The sequence below is a fragment of the Nannospalax galili genome, unplaced genomic scaffold (assembly GCF_000622305.1).
Source record: "Nannospalax galili isolate Female #2095 unplaced genomic scaffold, S.galili_v1.0 scaffold1421, whole genome shotgun sequence".
NCBI classification, from domain to species: domain Eukaryota; kingdom Metazoa; phylum Chordata; class Mammalia; order Rodentia; family Spalacidae; genus Nannospalax; species Nannospalax galili.
Genome location: NW_008345746.1, coordinates 413,399 through 435,739, shown reverse-complemented (window position 1 = coordinate 435,739; position 22,341 = coordinate 413,399). Strand labels below are relative to the sequence as shown.

General features: G+C 52.1%; 1 protein-coding gene across 1 annotated transcript; it reads left to right on the top strand.

The window, feature by feature from the left end:
- The first annotated feature begins 293 nt into the window (after window positions 1-293).
- Window positions 294-7,406, top strand: Glt6d1 (glycosyltransferase 6 domain containing 1). Its single transcript, XM_008841990.1, has 4 exons — window positions 294-319; window positions 1,090-1,137; window positions 5,824-5,961; window positions 6,737-7,406. Exons 1-4 carry the CDS (start codon window positions 294-296, stop codon window positions 7,404-7,406), a joined length of 882 nt encoding a protein of 293 aa, XP_008840212.1.
- The last annotated feature ends 14,935 nt before the right edge of the window (window positions 7,407-22,341 follow it).

Sequence of the window (22,341 nt, the reverse complement as noted above, 5' to 3'; positions counted from 1 at the left end):
CACATTTGCTGGTTGAGAGTGTCTCTGTGGTTAACAGTGCTCTTCGGGTCAGGCCCTTGCCTTCAGCCAGCCATGCTTTCTGCTCTGGATCCAAAAATTAACAAGACAAACACATTGAAACACGATGGCTTCTTAGCAAGTTCCCTGCTTGTCACGTGCTGCTGATGAGGGTCGTCCTGGGCTGCAAGGTTTGATAGTCCGTCCTGGGGAGAATGGACTATTGCACCCAGGCTGCGTCACATTACATCTAAAAGGGATGAGCTCTGGAAGCCATTCCTGTTACTGACGGCCAGATGGTGAACCGGAAGCTTTCCAGCAGGTGATTAAGCTGAACAGAGTCCCAGAGCTCTCAAGATGGACTCGCAGGACCACGTGCGTGTGGACTCCTTCGCCTGCAGTGGGAAGGGGCTCCCACACTGCCGTTCTCTTTCCCACTGTGGGAAGAGAGTCAGGAAGTCCCGTGGACCCTTCATTGCCTTCTCACAGTGGCTTTGCTCAGCTGTAGGTATCTGACTGTTCCGAGCCCACTGAAGGTGGGTCAGGCTAAGCCACAGTTGTCATGTTGAACTGCTTTTCCAGCTGACAGTGTCTACACTCACAATGTACTTGTCCAGGACATCACCCTGTCTCAAGACAGAAGCATCTGCACTGAAAAGAAGATCAAAGGCGAGCATCTGTGCTCCTCTCCCTGACCTCTCTAAATAAATGAACTCTGTAAATAAATGAACTCTGTATTTTGTCTGAGTTTACGTTCTCGGATTTGGCTGGTAATTTTTATATAACCCTCCTTCCAGTAACTGTGCTGTTCTCTCTGCTCTGGGTTCTGATCCCCTTCTCTGTGCCTGTTCCTGGGATCAGCGTGCCTCCTTCCAAGCCCAGGAGAGACACTTCCTCTCCCAGCATCTTCCCCTGGCCCCAATTTGTGCCCCTAGAGCTGCATCACTGCCCAGGGCTGTCTGAAATCACCAGAGGCCAAGGTTGGGCAGTGTGGACAGATGAAGCCTGAAGGGCAGAGCTTGCCCGTTTGGTGCTCAGTGGGTACAAGCTGAACAAACAGAATCTATAATAACCTGTTCCTCTTTGTATCAGGGACCACCAGGAAGAACAACTTCAGCGCTCAGACTGGTTTAAACCCAGGTAAGAACAAAGATAATCTTTCAAAAAATAACACATGCCACTTTGAGGTGACAGGTTTCTGCCTAACCACTGATTACGGCTCTGCTGGGGCACTTAGAGTCAGGAATTGGTTTCCAAGTCCAGTAGAGTATCCCAAGACAGGCGGTCCTGGTGCCAAGGAGAAAGTTGGTGGGTGTTGGGAATCAAACTCAGGCCCTCTGCAAGAATAGCACATGTTCTTAACCACTGAGCCATTTCTCTAGTCCTGGTTTATAACTTTATAAAGAGGTCATCATACTTACAATATTTTGGGACTCACCTCTTCCTCAAAGCCATGTTAAGAATCCTTCCAAGTTGTCTTCTCACTGAAACACATTTTGACACCTTGTGACCATCCAGAAAGGAGACAGCTGGCCTATCTACTCATTGACCTGTCCTGGCACTGGGTTGGTCTTGCTGTTGGGACCAGTGCTGTCTTCTTCATGGGTTTCCTGGGTAGAGTGTTGGGTAAAATTGGATGGAGGTAGGCTGGTGCTGGGCCGCTCTGGCTGCCATGATGCAGCAAAGCCATGGTGCAGAGAGACGAGACACCGAGGCATTTCTTTCCTCCAGGAAGCAGTTTATTGTGCTAGTTCCTGGCTCCGGGACACAATTCTCAAAAAAAGCAGAGCCTTGAAAACCCAGGCTTTTACTACAGTCTAGTTTCTTTGTCCTCTGTATATGGTGACATACACATCCTGATTGGGTGCCCTGTGCTACCAGATCATGGCACACGGTATGCACCTGCACTCAAGCACAGGCTTACAGAGTTCGGGACCACCAGGAAAGACTACCCAGACTCAAAAAGTTCTGAACCAGTGGAATTGAGCTTTTACAATTTTATTAGAATTTTAAAGAAAAATCCTCAGGTGGGGGGCAGGCAAGCTGGTGATCTTGGCAGCTGCCTTGAGGAGGAGAATGGAGAATGGAGGGGAGAGGGAAAGAAGCCATAAAACCATGCAATTTACAGCCTGCGTGGGGGTCAGACACACGGCTACCTGTTAGCCACATCCTGGGAGAAGGAAGCTTTAGAGAAAGTAAAGAAATACAAGATGCTGGGGGAGCCCAAAGCCTTAAAGAAAGCGTGTTTAGGAAAGGGATATGGAGAAGGAAAGGAGAGATTATGTTTCTCTGGAGAATTCAGGGAAGTGGGCAAACTCACAGACTGCATGGCTGTAGCTGGTTCAGAAGTTCTGCACTGAGTTCTGTGCTGGAAGGTGGGACTCCAGGCAGGAAAAGTTCGCTATCTCATCAACTCACTAGGTATTACACCCATCTATTTAGTATAACCCACCTTCCTGGGGGTGGGCCTATGACCAGATGACTGACCACTTAAACTTACACAAAACCGGAGGGCTCGGGGTATTACAAGACCACACTGCATTACTTTTTTCTCAGAGGATTCCTACCATGTTAACAGAATTCTCAAACCGGGTGGTTTACAGAGAGAATCACTTCCCATAGCTCTGGAGGCTCTGAATCCAAGGTCAATGGTCCAGATCTGGGGAGTGCTTGTTCCTGGCTTAGGCAGAGACATGAAGCACAGCAAGCCGGCTCTCTCCTGCCTCTTCTACAAGGGAACAAACCCCACCAGGAGGGACCCACCCTTATGACTTCATGACTTGTAAGGCCTCACCTCCAAATACCATCACTTGTAGCTTTAGGGTTTCAACATACACATTTGGGGGATACAAACTATCTGTATAATGGAGAATAATTTTCCAAGGCACCACCTTAGTATAAATTCCCAAAGATCTCCCTGCTTTTTGACACTGGCAATAGAATGGAATCTATATTAGTTTTTGTTGCTGCAGTGAAGCACCATGACCTAAAAGAAAGAGTTATCTTGCCTCAGTGATCCCATCATGGTGGGGGAGGCTTGGTAGTAGGTGGCCAGAACCGGAAGTCAAGAGACCACACCTCCATTCACATGTGGGAGGCAGACAAAGCAAACTAGAAGTGGGACAAGGCTATAAACTCTCAAAGCCCTTCCCCAGTCATGTGCTTCCTCCAGCAAGACTCCACGTTCCATAACCTCCACAGCCGGCACCACCAGCAGGGGGCCAAGTATTCAAATACCTGACCTATAGGGGATGTTTCCTATTCAAACCACCACAGTATGTGTACTCCACATAAAACCAATGAGAGAAACAGAATCAGTTTTCCTGGCCCTGTGAAGACTGATCAAAGGCTAGCAGCAATCTGGGCAATAGCTGAATCTCAGGGGGGACAAAGAAGTTTGGGGTACTTATCTTACCCTGGTCCCAGTGTCAACCCCCAGTTTTACCACAGCCTTGGAAGATGATGGTCTTCATGTGGAAGGCCCTGGAGGATAGTGACTCTGAAACTCTTCAAAGCCTCAGGCTCAAAGAACTCATCATCTGACCTGTCTGGTATGTGCAAGGCTGTCATGCAGGATCTCTCCTGGAACACTTGTTGAAATCAAGTCACACTGCCAGGTGACTATGGGGGCCAAATAAACGGAGCTAAGAGTTTAAGGAAAGTTTGGTTCACGAGATAGCCTAAGGGCTTTGGAAAGCTCTGGCAAATATTCAACACCCAGGATAGAAAACCTTGCATATGGAGGACTGTGTCAGAAAAGACCTGAGAAGACGCTGGATGCTCACCCCCGGCTGACACGGAGGCTCTCTGCAAGCAGGAAGTGAGACCCGAGGCAGAGTTCACGGCCAGCCTCCTGGCTTGGTGAAACTGGCATACCTCGGCTGTGCCCAGGGCACCAAAGCACAGCAGGTGACCTACTCAACCCAATCATTTGTGGGAACTTACCCCGCAGTTGCTAACCACCAAGCGAATCAACAGAGACCTTGGTGCTTAGAAGGCACGAAAAACACAGAATTTACCAAAGGAATTCAAAAGGGTCAAGACACAAGCGAACATAATAACAAAAGAAAAAAATACCCCCGGATAGGAGGGAAAATCTGATCCCCGAAGTAACCCTATTGCTACTTAAATTACTCAGTTTTCAATTAAAAAATGTAAAAGCATGCAAAGAAACTACCCTGTTACCCTATATAGGGGGAAGGGGAGGGATCTATAACAACTATCCCTGGACAAGCCCAGACATTGGACTGACAAGTTTAAATAAGCTGCTTTAGTAAATACAAGAACTGAGGAGGTGGACGCTGTGTGCCGCAGATATCACCAATAAGGACACAGACATCATCAAAGAGAACCAAATTGGAAATCTAGAGCTGGAAAGTATTACCAAGGGAAATTAAAACTCCAGTAGGCGCAAGCAGACAGAACCAGTGATCACAGGAGACTGGTCAGCTCCAGGTAAGATGGGCTGCAGAGATCCACTACTAGATGCCGCATAGTCAAACCAGCACAGGGCAAAGAGAGACTGGAAAGCAGCAAACAGAAGGGTTCCGGCATCTCTACGGGCTCCTCACTGAGACTCACAGCTGCCCTCCCTCCCTCCCTCCCTCCCTCCCTCCCTCCCTCCCTCCCTGTTTCCCTCCCTACCTCCCCCTCTCAGGATTTCCCTGTAGCCCCAGCTGGCCTGGATTCGCTATGGAGATCAGGCTGGCCTTGAACTCACAGAGATCCGCCTGCCTCTGCCTCCCGAGTGCTGGGATTAAAGGCGTGCACCACCATGCCCAGTTTATAATCTGCATTTTAAAAAAACAGCTGAAGGAGGAAATGGAGAGATTAATGAGTCATAGGTGGAACAAGGTGATATTCACCCAACTAGACTGCTATAAACTGAGGTGTTAACTCAATCCTCTGAACAACTGATCAGAAAATATCAAAAATATATAACAGACTGTCGGTGTTGACGTGGTTTCGATTTGTGTTCTCAGATAACTAACGCCAGTGAACGTATTTTTTTAATTTTAGAAAATATTTTATTATTTTTATTTTGTGTGTACGAGTGTATTGTCTGCATGTATGTGAGTGCACCGTGTTGTGCAGTGCTGCAGAGGTCGGAAGAGGGCTTTGGATTCCCCTGGAACTGGAGTTAAGGACGGTTCATAGCCGCCATGTGGGTGCTGGGAATCGAACCTGGGTCCTCTTCAAGAGCATTCAGTGCTCTCAACCACTGAGCCATCTGTCCAGCCCCAGTGGAACGTATTTTTAACTAATGCCAGTGAGTGTATTTTTTTTTTTTTTGGTCTTTTTGAGACAGGGTCTCCCTGTAGCCCCAGCTGTCCTGGAACTCATTCTGTAGACCAGGCTGGCCTTGAACTCACAGAGATCCGCCTGTCTCTGCCTCCCAAGTGCTGGTATTAAAGGCTTGCTCCACCACACCCAGCTAGCGTACTTTTTAACTAATGCCAGTGAGCGTCTTTTGTTTTTCTTGGAATGTTGGTATATTGTCTGTGGACAAAGGTCCACTTAGATCCCTGGCCCGTTATTTCATTACTGCTTTTGTTGTTAATAAGTGTTGGACAAAAATCAGCCAGCGTACCTGGGGAGTGGGCATCGCCAGGGTCAAGTGAAGGAACTGGGGTTTACCATGGCTGATTGACACTCATTCTGCGCCACGTCAGCAGTAGCCTCTGGCTCTGAGTGCCTATCCCTGCTGCCCCATAGTGGCACCCAGTGTGTGGCTGTTCTGTAGCTTTTGATATGGTGACTTGTGATTGTTTTCAACTCTTGAAGCATCCTGGCAAATCTTAATCCTGTCCCTTGTGTGTCCCACAGGAATCGCTTGGATGTCATCACAACCACAAACTGGCTGGCCCCAGTCATATGGGAAGGCACCTTCAACAGAGAGGCCCTGGAGAAATTTTACAGAAAGCAGAACATCACTGTGGGTCTGGCTGTGTTTGCCTTTGACAGGTAGATGCTGCAAAGCATTGCTCCTTTTATTCTGGGAAATACGGTTGAGCATTTGTGGGTATCCTAGCCCCAAAGGAACTACTTGTTCCTCACTCTGTTGGCTACTTATGGTTTGCAGTAGTTAGTCCCGTCACCACAGCCCGGTCTATAAAGGCCAACTGGGAATTCTTGGCTAACATTCCACTTTGCTCTGCATTGTTCTAAAACACTGTGGCCATTGTCAGGCATGGTGGTTTAAATGAGAAATGTCCCCCATCAGCTCAAGTATTTGAGCACTTGGTATAGGTCCCCACTCAGTGGTGTCGTTTGGGGAAGGGTGTGGAACCTTTAGGAGGTGCGGCCTTGCTGGAGGAAGCATGTCACGGGGGATGGACTTTGAGCGTTCATAGCCTGGCCCCACTTCCAGTTTCACCCAGTGCTTCCTGTTTGCTGTTGAAGATGTGAGCTCTCGGCTTTCTGCTCTGGATGCCTCCCGCCATGCCTCCTCCCCCAGGCGATGGACTTGTGTCTTTCTGAAACCATGAGTCTAAATGAACTCTTCCGTCTATAAGCTGCCTGGGTCATGGTGTTTTATCACAGTGGCAGAAACGTGAGTCATGCAGAAGGCCCGTGTGGCTGCAGTCTTGCATCACTAGCCACTTTGGTGGATTTTCAGACCCAGCATCTCCACTCTGAGCTATCTGGGCTATTTATGTCAAGGACTTGCTCTTGACAATACGTTCAGTTGCATCCGTTGCACTTAGAAACATAAGCTGCTGCTTCTGTGTGTTCCCAGGCTCATAGATGAGTATCTTGACCTCTTCTTGCAATCAGCCAGCAAGTTCTTCATGCCTGGCCACAAGGTGATTTTCTACATTATCGTGGACAGGCACCTGCAGCTACCTGACATAAAGCACAGCCCTCTGCAATCCTTCCAGATCCTTATGTCGGGTTCAGAGAGGTGGTGGAACCACCTTGACCTCGTTCGCATGAAGATCTTGGGCGATTACATCCAGCAACACATCAAGGATGAGGTGGACTTTCTCTTCAGCATGACTGCCAACCTCATCTTCCAGAACGAGTTTGGGGTGGAGACCCTGGGTAAATCTGTGGCTCAGCTCCATTTCTGGTGGTATTTTCAAAATACCACGGACTTCCCCTATGAGAGGAGAGCTCAGTCAACAGCCTATATCCCCTTTGAACTGGGGGACTTCTATTATGCCGGCACAATATTTGGTGGTGTGCCCCTTCAGGTTTTGAGTGTGGTCCAGGAGTACATAAGAAATGTTATTTGGGACATAGAAAACGGAATTAATAGCACCTATGAAAAGTACCTCAACAAGTATTTTTTCCTCAATAAACCCACCAAGCTGCTATCCCCAGAGTACTGCTGGAACCCGGTGTTCAGAATCCCTCGGCAGGTGTGGCGTGTGAAGGTTGCTGAGCACCCTACAGCCAGCTGGTGAAATACCATTGTTTATGGACCCAAGAAGGAATCACAGCAGTTCCTTCCAGGTACAGGACGTCATAAAAACCTCCCCCTTCCCAGAGGATTAGCTACGTATACTATTTCCAAGGAGTTGTTCTTTCTTGCAATTTTGAACCGTTCAATTTGGCCAAACCTGGACGAATAAAAGATGCCATTTCTTGTCCATATACTTAATGCTGTTGTCTCTACGTTGTAGGTAATGGGAAATACTCGAGATACAGAGCACATTTTATTTAAAAGGAGAAAGACTTTAGTTAAGAAAAATCTAGTCACGAAGTTGGAACAGGTCTTTAATATTACTATGTAGGAGAAAAGTTAATGTCAGCTCAGTTGTCAAATACACAGTATGTTGTTGAGACGTCGCCTTGTGACCAGCGTTCTCCTGCAGTCCTGGTCTGCCCAGAATGTGGTGGACCTAGAGGAACTGGAAGCATGCCCAATACATGTTATTACAGAGACAGGGATTAAACTTACTTGTGTGTGTGAGAGAGTGTGTGCATGTTTGTGTATATCAGCACACATGTATATGTGTGTGCACGCACGTGATGGCCAGAGGAAACCCCGGGTGTCATTCTTCAAGACTGTTCGGCCTTGTTTTTTGTTTGGCTTTGCTTTGGTGAGAGAGAGTCTCCCTATAGCCCAGCTGGCCTAGAACTTGCTATGTAGACCAGGCTGTCCTCCATCTCATACAGATCTAGAGTGCTGAGATTAAAGGCCTGTGCCACCATGCCCGGCCCACCGTGGTCATTCTTATCTCTAAAACTTAGCCTTTGTGGATTTCTGTGTGCATCGCACTCTGTTGTATAAGGAAGCTTTGCTGAGATCAACTCCAACACAGTGATAGTAGGTGATCTCAGTACCCCACTATCTCCAATAGGTCGACTGGCAAAAGAATAAACAGAGAGACGTCTGAATTAAATGGCATCATACATCAAATGGACCTAACAGGTGTCTACAGAATATTCCACCCAAGCACCAAAGAATATACTTTCTACTCAGCAGCCCGTGTAAGTTTCTCTAAAATTGACCGTGTACTGGGACGCAAAACAAACCTCACCAAATACAAAAAAAATTGAAATAATTCCATTCACTCTTATCAGACCACAGTGCTGTTAGGCTTGTCGTCAACAACAAAAGCTCTAGTAACTACAAACTCATTTGAAACCAGGTCTCACTATTTCTGACCTTAAATCTGACTTCAAACTTACTCTCTGCCTGTTCAGCCTCCCAAGAGCTGGAATTACAGATGTGCTTGTTTTATGTTTCCTGAGCTCCTCACGGGGACACTGCCAGGGTGACGAGGGAAGCACTGTGTCCTTAGTGGCCTGTGCCCAGACAGGCCATGACAGTGTCTGTACCACTGATCTTACATGTTCAAGAGTGCTGCTAAGATCAGTGAGGAACATGTAGTCACCCACAGCCCGCGAGGTCAGGCAGCCACTGCTTCCAAAATGGGCAGTGTAGTCACACAGAGAAGCCCAGGAATCAGTGGTTCCCCACACTCATGTACTGAACCATAATCCCCAGTTCCTGAGAACTGACCATACTGGGAGACAGTGTCCTTACCAAGTTTATAAAGTTCAGGTTGGGCTGTGGGCAGTGCTGGAGCTAATCCAATGTGCCTGGTGACTTTATAAGGAGAGGTTAGTACATGGGAGCCCACATGAGGGTACTTCGAGCATGCCTGGGGAGGGGTTGGCTTTGCTTATGTCTCCCCCAGGGAGGAATTCTTGCAGCAGAAACATTGAATTGCTTACAGTGTAGAGATTAACGTAAAGCTTATTAAATCTTTTTCCTACTGAGGGAGACACAGGAATGTCACATCTCATTTATTCAAATCATTTTTCCTGGTGCCAAGAAGGAATGGGACCTGGGTCTTGAGTGCATTGGGCACACTCTGCCCTGGGCCGTACCCCCAAGAACAGTATGTTTTCTGTTAGCAACACCCTGGTTCGTGCTCCTTCCTGCTAGGTCTGGGCATGGCCTTTGTGGTCATGTTTCTTCTGCCGTGTTTTCCTGAGGGTTGCTGGTTGAAGGGAAGCCATCCTACTCTGTCTTGTGACTGTGTTCATTGCCAGCTTTTGCGCTTCTGCGTTAAAATCTCACTCGGTGCCCACTGGTTGGGGTTAGGTTGGGTTTGTCTTAGAGTGGTTGACTGAAGAGCCTGGTTGGATCGTAGCCTCTCCTTAATTGCAGAGCTTGTTTTCTAGGTCAGGCATCTGGCCAGACCCGTCTTGGGCACACCCAGAGGGCAGGTATCAAAGTCCCTGACCCAGTTTCCTCAGACCTGCCTGATTGGCAGCTCTTGCTGGTCAGCAGCCATGATCACTGGGGTGGGGGTGGGGGTTGTCTCTCACAGGTCAGGCAGGGGCTGGTCAGAGGTACCAGGAGTCTGAGGCTCCCTTGTGGGGTTGCCCTTATTGAAGCACACAATGGGAGATAATGGGGAGGCAGCTCTGGGTGAATACCAGGGACCGTGGAGCCTGAGGTGTGTGAACCAGGAGCCTGGGGCCACGTGCCCTTCCTTAGCATCTCCGGCCAGAGGCCAAGGCTGGGGGCCTTGTGGGTCCCTTTGTTGTTTGATGGGACCTAATGACCACAGAGGAAGGACGGGGCAGGCAGGAGTCAGCTCGAGGATAGAGGGGCTTCTTTGGCCCCTGAGAAGCAAAGGGACTTCCTGAACTACAGGCCAAGGTGAGGAGGAGGGAGGGAAGCTGAGGCAGTGGAAGGCGAAGGAAACCAGGCAGGGAGTCTCAGGTAGCAACCTCACCTAGGTTCAGAGGTGGAGGGCACTGGCCTGTGGAGAGGCAGAGACAGGGGGGTATTAAGGCCTTCACTTGACAGCTTTGGAATCAGTCAGCCAAGGAATTGACCACAATACAAAACTGTTCAGTCTGGACCGTCTGTCCAGCCCACATGGTGACCACATCCTGCTGCGGCCCCATGCCCTGGTATAAGCTTTCCAACACTTGTCCTCTTCCAGGCAGCCCAGGGCTTCCTCTCAGGATTCCCTTTCTGAATTCTGCACATGTGAGGTGACCAGGCTTTGCTGCCCAAACCCTGCTACCTGTCCCCATGGCTTCTGTCCCTGACTGATAGGCACAACCTTGGCCTTTTACCCTCTGCTTGGGTGTGACCAGAACAGGAAATGTGCCTATCTGGTTTGGTATGCTTCTCAAACTTCCTAAACTCCCAAAACGGGTGTGGTTGTGTGTTGGCTGGTTAACGCCCTGGGTGTTGGTACTGGAGGGCTGGGTTGCTGGGGTCAGGAGGCCTGACATTTGGACTGCTCCCAGCCTTCCCTCCTCATTGTGCTTCCCTGCTTCTCTGGACTGTCTCTGAGTCACTCCATGGCATGAAAGCATCACATGTCCCATGAGGCCACGTGAGGCCTGGTGGAGGGAGCACCTGGTAGAGGTTGTAGGAGGCTCTTATATTGTTACTCTAAAGGGGTAGATCAGGAAGGGGCAGGGTGGAGCAGCTGCGGGCAGCACTCACCAGCAGTATTGAAGACCGGGGCCTTCTCCAGGTGGAATTTCTCCACAAATACCAGGTATTTCCCTAGCCATGTGGGGTCCTCAAGCATTCTTCTTCCTGAAATCAGAGAGCTGATGGTGAGAGCAAAGCTCAGAGCCTGTAAACTCTCTACCCCCATCCCCCGGGGTGAACAAAGGGGTAGCTAAGCCCAGGCAGAGACCCCGGCCATCCCTGACACTGCCTGTCTCCTGTTCCTGGGCTGCAGGGGCACAGACTGGGGTGTTGATCAGACCTCCCCAGCTACCCTTCAGATCTAGCACTGCCCTGTCCCTCCACCATTGCAACAGCCCCTCCCCATCTCCTCTAAAAGCAGGTCTAGGGCTGCCGATGTGTCTCAGCTGAATGTGGTAGAGCATGTGCCCAGCAGGATCCGTGGGTTCCATCCCCAGCACTAAGAAAAGAAAGAAAAAGCGGGGGACCGGGGGTGGGGGTTGGAGGAAGCAGGTCTGATGCTAGCACACAGCCAAGCACTTCTTGAACAAGTAAGCATGGCCTGCGTCTACCAGGTGAAGACCCCAGAGAGCTCAGCCTCACCCTGCTCTGCCTCCTGTCCTCAGAGCTAGGGCTTTTGGCTGCTGTGACTATCACCACAGGGCCCTGGCTCTGGCTGATCCTTCCTGCCCTCATCTCAGGCACCCCAGCCATACCTCCCTTCCATCTTCAGGAGGCAGCAGCCACTGACATTCCCACTCTTCCATGAGCCCTTCTTACCCAGTTACCACTAATTCCAGCTCCCGGGACAGCACCAGGCTGTAGCAGACACCGATGCTTATCAGTTGAGTGAGTGAATGACTGAATGAGGAATGAATGAATGAGTGAATGGAACCTGTGTGGTGCAATGCCTGCTTGCAGCTCTGAGCTGCCCACACACCGTCAGTACAGCTAGCACAAGAGACCCTCTTCCTTCACAAGAAGTCTCTGGTCAGACCAGGGAGTGACCCACATAGCCCCCTTGGACACAGCGGCCAGCAGTGGAATAGCCATCACCTACCCAGCAGCGCCCACAGGCTGCTGACTTCGCTGTCCTCGAAGCATACATAAAGGATGAGGTTGCTGTAGTCGGTACTGACGAAGTGGATGTGCACGCTGCCTTCCTCGACTGTGGAGAGCCCAGGCCAGGTGACACATGATATATCTCCTGTCTCCAGGGTGTCACCTCCCCATTGACAGCACGAGGCCATGGAGAAGCCATGTAGCCTCCTGAGAACTGGCAGCCTCTCCCCAGCACTGGGCTCCATGAAGGACATCCGAACATCCCCCGCTGTACCTCCCCCTTCGGCGTAGGGCCCGGGATCCCCGTGGGTACTCACAGGTGCTTTGGTACTGGCCTTGGAGCCCAGTTGGATGGACAGTGACGTTTACTCCTGTGCACACTCCCTCTCCTCTAGGAAGAGGAGGCATTTACATTTCTGCCCTGTGTCTGTCTGGCTCAGGGCTCAGGCTCAGAAGACCATTGGAGGTGCCCCTGACTGAGAGCCCTGGCATCCTTCCCCAGAATCTCAGATCCCAGTGTTTAGGGGCAGCCTGCACTGGGGTGAGGTAGATGGGGGAAGAGGTTGGTGACCACAGGTGCTGGGGTCACTGGCAGGAGTGGGGTGGGATCTTCCTCACAGTTGAATGAAACCAGACCTCCCAGAAGGAGTTGGACCCAGTCTGTCCTGTAAGAATTGGGTCTCAGGGTCAGGACCCCATCCTGGCTGTCTCTGACTGTTCCTGCTCTGTATAGACAAAGCCCACATACCATGTGGCTCAACCTGGTTTTGAACTCATGATTCTTCTACCTCTACCTCACAAAGAGCTGAGATTAAAGATGTGTGCCACCAAACTCAGGTAAGTTTACCACTTTTAAATACCAGGAATTGTACATTAAAGGACCAGACTTGGGATTCCTTCCACTACTGGGGGCTGGACCACACCACCTTATCCCAGAGGGCCTGTCAGTCAGGCCTGGTAACTGTGTTGAGCAAGGCCCTATGTCTCTTTTCTTCCCACCCCTCCTCCTAAGAGTTGGGGCCTGCACCTCGCCAGGCACAGCCTCCAGTTCAACACTATATCATGGCTCCTCTGGCCACTGGTGCGGCCCTTCAAGGCCCCGAGGAGGTGAGAGTTATTGCAGGGACTCACGTACTCCTCGAACAGCACAAAGTCCACATCCCCACTGTCTCTGGTCTGAATGGAGTAGAGGGAGAGCTTCAGGGGGTCGGTGGGCAAGACCAGATCCCCGTGGCTAGTGGCCAGCTGGATGGTAAACCAACGTCCTTCCACCTGCAGGGATTATGGGTACCAGGGAGGTGGCTTGTCCTAGGCCTCCAGTCTTAGTGTATGGGCGGTAGCTCTAATCCCAGTCAAGAGGTAGGCACAGGCCTCCAGAAAGTATACGAGCCAGCACCCCCCATATTGATGAGTTTCTAGGGGTGCCAGGTAGGGGGACAAGCCATGACTTCCTTTCTTCTTGGAAATACCTCCCTTCTCTTCTACCCTGGCCCCCCTTTTCTGCCCCATTCCCTTCCTCACTGCCCTCCCTATATCCTTCCATCCCTCAGAACCTAGTCTGAGCTCTGTTCCCCAGAGCCACCATGTGCTGGAATTGCTCCTGCTGACCCTCCCAGCCTGGTACCATCCAAGGTCCCCACACCTGATTGTGAGCCCCGAGGCCCCAGGGATGAGCAGGCATGGGCAAACAGGGAGGGACAACAGGATGCTCCCATGCTTTGTGTAACCCCAGAGGGGACCCATCACCCCAGCTCTGGCTCTTCTAGGGGATTTGTGGCATCAAAGAATGCTATTGGTTTAGCTTCAATTACCCGGGAAAGGGTCTGAAGGACTCTGGAGCTAGTTAATTGTCCCTGTGTCCACCACAAGGTTAGGCTGGCCTAAACCCCTGCCCTGCCTGGAGTACTGCCCTGTCCTCATCCCAGCACTGAGCCTGGGTCTAACCGTGACACTCACCTTGTGTGCATCAAAGCCTGGCTGCACCGGCACCTCTTCTGGAGACTTCTGGGCAGAGGACAGGCCCAGATCGAGAGCCAGCAGCAGGAGCCATGCCCTTGCCAGCCTCATGGCACCTGGGACCCAAAGTAGCAGCTCCCAGAACACCAGTATCTCTGGGAACACTCTCAATGTTCCTTCTCCTGGGCGATTGCCGGCTAGCCTTGCTGTCCTCCCAGTCCTCCCCAGGACTAACAAAACCTCGGCACCATCCAAGTATAAGTGGGGCGAGATGTGGTAACCCTGTCAGTGCAGCTTAACCACATTGCAAGTCTGCTCTGGAAGCCCAGGGAGAGGCTGGTGGACAGAGGGAGGATGAGGCCAGGCTGCAGGAGGCCACAGGTGTGTCTGCTCCTCCCTCAGGGCGCAGCTCCTCCCCAGGTCCTCCATCCTCCTAGTGAGTGCTTCCACCAGCCTCCAGAGCATGAATGTATGTCTTAACCATGTCCTTCCCTGGGGGTCACTTCACCCCCAGGTGACTATTGCCCAGGATGGGGTGGGGAATCACAGGCACACACAGATAATACTCTGGGCAAAGCTTGAGTGCTAGGAGCTGAGCTAGCGTGGGTTGTTACTGTTCCTGATTATTATCAATGTCTCTCACCAGGCCCCTCTCCTAGCCTCACGGCCACCTATCCCGTGTGTTCAGGACAACATGGCTTAAGTACTTTTCTAGGGTCCTCCTTTGCTTTAGAGGTAAATCCCAGGTTTGCCCCCCACCCCTCAATGCCACATTGACCTGGCTGGTGCCAAATATGACACCTTTCTCTATACTGTCTCCTCCTCTGGTCCCTTTTGCAGGCCCTGGCTTCCTTTGTTCTTCAGGGACCCGACTGGGGACCCTCTAGAAAGTCACCCAGCAGGGACCAGCTCCAGTCTTGGGCTTGGTACAGGAATAACTGATCTCAAAGTGACCAAGGGTCCAGCTTTCCACTAGGGCCAAGCAATCAGCTGTTGGAATGACAGACCTCACGTGGGTCTCTGGGGAAGGAATTGGCCGACACTAGCCAGGTATTTGCCTGCCCCTCAATTTTATAGTCTAGTTGACTTCTAGCCAATGATCTCTCAGCGGGGGAATGGTCACCTGTCAGGCAGGGTCAGAAGCCCAGCCAGGAAAGGCCTGGCTTCTCCTACAAGGTCTTTCTGCCCATGAGTAGCTTCCTTGGGTAGGTCCTACCCTCCATTCCTGGCCACAGACCCAGTGGATCAGGTCTTGGGAAACCTCAGGGCCTATGTCTCATGGCCAGAGCAGCCCTGCCATGGCTGAGCTGAGCTTGGAGCCCCTGTGATGGCTGGGCCAAGCCAGGGTTCTGGGAGGGTGGCAGAGCTGACTGCTTCCCCTCCTTGGGTCATTCAAACTCAAAGTGAGACATGCACTGGTGGGTCCTCCTAGGTCTGGCCTGGATATACTTAACCTCGGGAATCCGGCACCCTCTGAGGCCCCTTGGAGTCTGGATTCTGCCTTGGGTGTGGGATTTCCACCTAGAGGTAACTCCCCTGACCCTTTACTTTCTCAAAGGCTGGGTGGGCCCCACCTCCTACCCACGGGAGGTCCTTCTGAACAGAGGAGCTCTGTGGCCTCTGGATACAGACAAGCAGGCACTGGAGCTGATGAGCAGATGCTGAGCTGATTTGTTGCAAGGGAGCGGGGTGGGGGTGGGGAGAGGGTTGGGAGTTACAGGTCAGGAGTGTCCAGAGGTGATAGCCATAGGAAATACTGGCTCCAGAGTAGCACAGGCAGGACCTGGGGAAACCAGATGCTCTGTCACTGATCTCCAGCCAACAGGAATCCCCATGTTCTAGGCATCTAGTGTCCTGGTATTCCCTCTGTCTCCACGTCTCAGAGCCAGGCCACCTTCCTTCCATCATCTCGCTGCCCCCATCCCCCTTGCCCTCACATTGCGCTGACTCCTAGTGTGGGAGTGTCTCAGAGCCAGGCCACCTTCCTTCCATCATCTCGCTGCCCCCATCCCCCAAGTTCACCAGGCCCTGAGCCCTTGCCCTCACATTGCGCTGACTCCTAGCGTGGGAGTTTTAAGGGACTTGGGAATGGGCTATCTCCACATCCTTTAGCTTCCATGGTGGATAGTAGGTGCAGCGTGACTCGGTTCCGGCCCGCGGAAAACTGGCACGAAGTACCTGGATTGGGGGGTGGGGCTGTGGATGAGGCAAGCGACAGGAGAAATGGAGACAAGACAGGGCTCTGATCAAGTCTCGTTTATTGAAGCACAAGCATGAGTTTAAACAGAGAATGAGAAGAAAGAAGTGAATAGTGAGGAATCAAATCAGAACACGGGGGCCCTGACGCACTCTAAGGGAGGAATCTACTGATTAACAGAGAACAGGGCTGTTTACTGGAAAAGAGAACAAGGCCATGGGCCAAGGTTGCGGGCTCCGGCTGTAAGCCAAGGTTGTGGCCTAAATGAAAAGGTCACCAACTGAGGTCTGCCAGCAACCCTGAGAAATGGCTGAGCCTCAGGCTCCCAACAAGTAGGTAATAGTCCTCACCATGCTGCCCTGCGGGGAGGACTGCCTAGGAAGCCTGGGGGCAGGATTGAGGGGACCGCCTGCCTGAGGCCCAGTGGGAGACCCAGAAGGCTCCTGGTAAGGGGAAAGCTGGTTTGCACAGCAGAGCCATTCAAGGATATTCATATAGCAGGAGGTTGTGAGCAAAGCACAGGGCGAGTACAGCGTGTGTGTGTGTGTGCGCGTGTGTGTGCACGCGTGAGTGTGCGTGCACGCTCATGTGTGTGCATGTGTGTGCGTGTGTGTGTGCATGTGCGTGTGCGTGTGTGTGTGCGTGCGTGTGTGCGTGCGTGCGTGTGTGCGTGCATGTGTGCGTGTGCGTGTGTGTGCGTGTGTGCATGCGTGTGCATGCGTGTGTGTGTGCGTGCGCAGGAGGTTGTGAGCAAAGCACAGGGCGAGTACAGCGTGTGTGTGTGTGTGTGCGTGTCTGTGCACGCGTGAGTGTGCGTGCACGCGCATGTGTGTGCATGTGTGTGCGTGTGTGTGCATGTGCGTGTGTGTGTGCATGCGTGTGTGCGTGCATGCGTGCGTGTGCGTGTGTGTGCGTGTGTGCGTGCGTGTGCATGCGTGTGTGTGTGCGTGTATGTGTGTGCACCCTAGGGAGAGCCTGAGTCTTCTTGGGTCCACATGATGTTCTTATTCAGGCTGAGCTCTGGGTACAGCATCCTGAGGAAGCCCGGGTCGGAATCTAGCCAGTGTTCTGGGAACTGCTCTTGGCGGGGTGGTCCCTAGAGAAGCTCATCTGTCAGAACAGTGTGGACAGAGACACGAAGGTGCCTACTCACCTACAGTCCTCAATTAGTGCATCTTGCTGTGGACCAAAGAGGAAGCAAAGGTCATCACTTGAGCCCCCTTTTTCTCCTCCCCGACCTGGACCACCCCCAGCTCTGCTGAACCTCAGAAAGACTCCTCACCCTGCCCGCTTGTCCACCCCTCAACCCTCTGGCCTCTAGGGTAGATTTCCTGAAGGGCCATGGACATCAGAGCCACTGTGGCTGGTGTCCCAGAGACAACTGAGGTTGTAGGAAGGGAAGCTTACAATACAAGGACAAGTCCACAACGTTGCCTTGTGAGATGCCTCTTCTGGAGGTGTGTTTCCTGTAGGGCTCCAGCCCAAGTCCACCCAAAGACAGAGTCCTGCCTGTAGCAAGCAGGATTGAACACAGGGTTCAACGTAAAGACCCCTTGGCACCCCAGGTGTGGTGGCGCACACCTGTAGTCCCAGCACTTGGGAGGCAGACACAGGTGGATCTCTGTGAGTTCAAGGTCAGCCTGGTCTACATAGTGAGTTCCAGGCCAGTCCCCACTACAGGGAGACCCTGTCTCAAAAACACCAAAAACAAAACAAAACAAAACAGAAAAACCCTTGGCACCCACGGGAGCTCCATGGGGAGGGTGCCTGGGGCAGGGAGAGAGACACCAACCCCTGGCCTCTGCCCTTCCCACACTCTTCTCTAGCTTGAGGTCCTGTCTCTCCACAGTTTTGAGAGTGTGGACAGGAATGGCACCCACCATGGAGCTCAACCACCATGAGGATGCTGCTGTCACTGTGGTTGTCCAAGTCTATGATGGTGATGTCATTGGTAACAACCACAAACGTCAGATAGTTTTTCCCTTGGTCTATTGACAGAAAACAGGATGACCATGAAGCCTCTTGGGTTCCATGTGTCCCCAGGTACCCTACACATCCCCAGCTGGTGCAGCCTGACTCCCAACCCCCCACGTTCAGCTCACAGTGGCCAACAGAAGCCAGAGACAAAGCCCACTAAATGGGCTCTTCTGCTGCCTCTGCCTGGCTCTGCTTCTCCATCTAGGATCTTCTGTCTCTGCCTCTCTCTCTCACTTTTTCTGTACCCCCCCCGTGTCTATCTGGGTCTCTCTGGGGCAGAAGGAGGGAGGGCAGGTCCTATGAGGAAGAAGCACCCAAGAGTCTCCCACTCTGCCATGGGCACAGCTCATGGCTCCCTCCTTCTCTACATACTGTCTGGACTCCTCCGTCCTTGCACCCCAAAACTGTCTTACATGTGTTCCCTTAGCAAGAAACCTCTGTTTCCAAAGGGAAATTCTAAACAGTACCTAGAGCCTCAGCTGGGCAAGGACCCTGGAGCCCCTTCTCCCTGTGGCCTCCCCTCGACTGCACACTGTTTGAGGATGGATCAGCTGTGTTGGGTCCTTTAGGGAGGGGGTTTGGGAGGATTGTGGGGGGGCCCTGGGAGCCCAGGGAACAGTTTGGGGTTACTTCTCTTGGACCCATTTCTGAGGACATGGCAACCAAGTCTGTGGCCCATCTTCCCCTTTCCGCTCTCTACTGCCTTTTCTGGAAACTTCTCACCCAGTCACATTAGCTCTGCAGCAGCTCAGGGCATCACCACGCCACCACCTGAGCCACCACACCACCCAGGGAGGAAGCAGTGGCTACTTCTGCTCACACTCAAAGGTGTAACGGCCAGGGGTGTCGGTCTTTTCTGCGATGTAGAAATCCTTCACGCACTTCTCATCTTTCCTAAGAGCAAAAGCCTTTCTGAATCATCCCCGTTAGAGCTGGGTCCTCTGGGGTCACTTGGCTCATCCAGATGGAGCCCCAGAGGCCATCTGGTTTCCAAGGAGCAGTGCAGAGGATCAGGGTCCTCAGGGTCCTCTCAGGGGCTGAGCCCTTGGCAGCTGGAAAGCCGAGGGGTGGGGGTGGGGGTGCAGCTCCACAGAGCCCGACCAGCAGCCTGAGTCTGCCACCGTGTCCCCACCTATGGAAGTAGGTGATGTTCAGGTTGCCGTTTTCCAGGAGGGTGATGCCGGTCATGAAGCAGCAGTAGGCGCCTCCTTCCTCAATGACAGACTGATCAGTAGAGCCAAGCTTGAAGGTGGTCCAGGGACCCTCCACCTGCAGTGTGAGGCTCTGTCCTGACCACGGTGTCCTGGAGACCCATCTCCCTGGGCATTGGGTCACAGTAGGGAAGGGCCAGGAATGCCTTGCAGAGGTGTAGGGTATGAATCCCACCTCATCATTTACTACCTGCTGAGCAGGAGCCTTAGGGGCTTCCAACTCTCCCCACCTCACCAGGTGGGTCAGTGTGGTCTGTCCATTGGCCATGGACAATGCTGATTGGATGCAATGGTTCTCTGGACCTCAGCACCCTGGACAGAGGCAGCATCCTCTACCACTTGGGGACCTCAGGGTCTCTAAGCAATATGACATATGGTGGAGGGCCACCTGGTACCTTCTGTTTGGGCCTCAGACTCAGCCTCCTCCTGGGGCCCGGCCAGCTGCGGTGAGACTCTGAGGTGGCCTGCACTCTAAGGGAACCTGGCTGAGTGTCCCTGAGCTTCTGGTCTCAGAAAGGGTGTCACTCCCTTGGTCCCCATGGCTATCAGATGCTGTCAGGACACTGTGAGGGGATAGAGGCCTGGAAAGTGCTTGGCTATATGGGGTGCCCCCCCTGCCCTACCCCAGGACCCCAGAGCATCACCTGTTCAGGATGGAAGCCCGGCTGCATGAGAACCTGGCATTGGTCCTGTTTGGCCCAGGCCCGGCCCAGTCCTATGCTGAGCAGCAGCAGCGATTTCATCCCTCTGCCGTGGCTTGTTGAGATGTAATGCTCCGGATGTGTATGAACAGAGGCCCCAACTGCCTGCATATATACTGCACAGAGCCAGAAAGCCCCAAGGAACACAGCACCCAATGTCCTGTCCCTCCTCCCCTCTCCCATCCACAGGAGCCAACATATTTATCACAGCACAGAGCTCAGAGGCTGCTGTCAGCCCCAGGGCAACGTGCTGCTTCCCTTGAAAAGGTCAGAGTGCAGGCGGGAACTGGGCCACTGTGGGGCTTGGCTTTTGGACTGAGTAGCCTTTGTGGATAGGCCTGGGGCATTCTAGATGTGGCATGTCACAGGGCTGGAGAGGGATCTGAGGACCAAGACCTGAAATCTCAGCAGGTGAAGATTGGGTGTGGTATGCATGCTATTCTGAGGCCGGCACTCCCGCATGTGGGGTCTTGGACCTTGGCTCTTCACCTCCAGTCTGAGTGACTTCTATTGTTTTGGGGCTTGTGCGTGGGTATTGGGCCCTGGGGGAGCTGGGCCTCTAGGTCACTCTGTGATGTGGTGACTGGACTTGGCAGGGGGTGGTCAGTCTTCATGGCCACCTTGCTGCCAAAATCAAGCTACAGCTTGCCCTCCCTTCCAGGCTCTAGGAGGTCCCATAGGGCAGCAGAGGCCAGGGACTCAGACACAGGGAGGGTTGAGCCATGGAGATGCCCCTCAAGGGCAGTGTGGCCGCTCCCAGGGGGTGGTTCTGGGACTCAGGCTCAGATGGAGGCTCTTATCCTTGCTCCTTGGGGCTTGCTGTGTCTGAAGGGATTGGACTTTTGTCCTAAGGCAGGTACAGTGGACAGGAGCTCTGAGGACATCTCTGAGCTGGCTTCTCCCTGACACTTACATGACAAAGCTCACTATGCTTGCTTCAGTGGTGACTTGGTGGACCGAGTGACAGAAGGCTCCACAACGGCCAAGATGAACTAGAAGTCTCTAGCTTAGTTCCCACCCTTGCAGGATGGGGAACAAGTGCTCGTGCTCACTGGTTGAGTGTCCTTGATTGAGGGTTGGGGCCATGGAAAAGTTCCCTTGTTAAAGGTGTATGTGGCATTCTGAGTCTGTGCTCAGTCCTGTGGTTGAATGTCTCCCCCAATTCTCCTGACTCTGAACCACAGAGAGAAGAACCAGGCATGTGGAGCCTCTGTTGGTCTTCCCACCAGTACTTTTAAAAAGTTTTATTATTTATTTTTATGTGTATGAGTGTATTGCCTGCATGTATGAGTGTATGAGTGTATTGTGTATGAGTATGTATGTGTATGAGTGTATTGCCTGCACTGGTGTCGTGCAATGCCTGTGCAGGTCAGAATAGGGCGTTGGGTCCCATGAAACTAGAGTTATGGACAGCTGTTAGCTGCCTTGTGGGTGCTGGGAACTGAACCCAGGTCCTTTGCAGGAGCAGTCAGTGCTCTTAACTACTGAGCCATCTCTCTCCAGCCCCTCCATCAGTACTTTTATAAAGTCAGAACAGGTTTTTCATGTAAGGAGAGGGCTCAGGCTCCATCCACCAAGTGGCCATCCCAGGTATACGAGGGGTCAGGGCCAAGACCCAGTAGTCACTTGGGGACTATAAGAGTTAAACTCCAGCTGAAGCTCAGACCACAATCCTGCATCAGCCCTCCCCTCGCTTCGCAGATGCCCACAGGCACCTGCTGAGATACTGAGTCCCGAGCTATCAGACTTTCAGGTGGGACTGAGTTTCCATCAAAGTGGGTATTGGTGGCCACACACCCTGTTCCCACTCCTTCCCTGCCTCCTTCCTGGGAATCTGAGAGCCCAGATGTCGGCTTCTGCTGTGACCCCCCCCCAGGAAGGTATAAGAAGAGACCCACTTCTGTCACGTGGACCCTGATTCTTCTTTTCAGAGTCACCACCATGCTGTCTGTCTGTCTGTCTGTCTGTCTCTGGCATTAAATAAATCTTGTGGTCTATGGAGCAATCTCTGTCTCAGTGTCCTCTGTCATATTTGAGACCTTTCAAGGGATGAGCCTCTGTGTTCTACTTAAATCTGTCTTTGCAGTGATAAAATCCAATGCACTGCCTTTGGCTGGTTGGTAGTGGAGTGTTCCTGCCATGAGGCCCTGTGTTCAGCCCTGTTACCTCTGCTTCCCTGTGGATATTGGACGCTTCCCATGAGTCACCCAATGCTCCTTTCTTCTAGGGATTGCCAAGGGAGTTAGAAAAAGCCAAAATTGAAAAATTATGACTATTTTCATAAGCTTGAGGTTTTAATTGGTACTTCCTAATTACCATTTATTTCACTAGTTCGGTGAA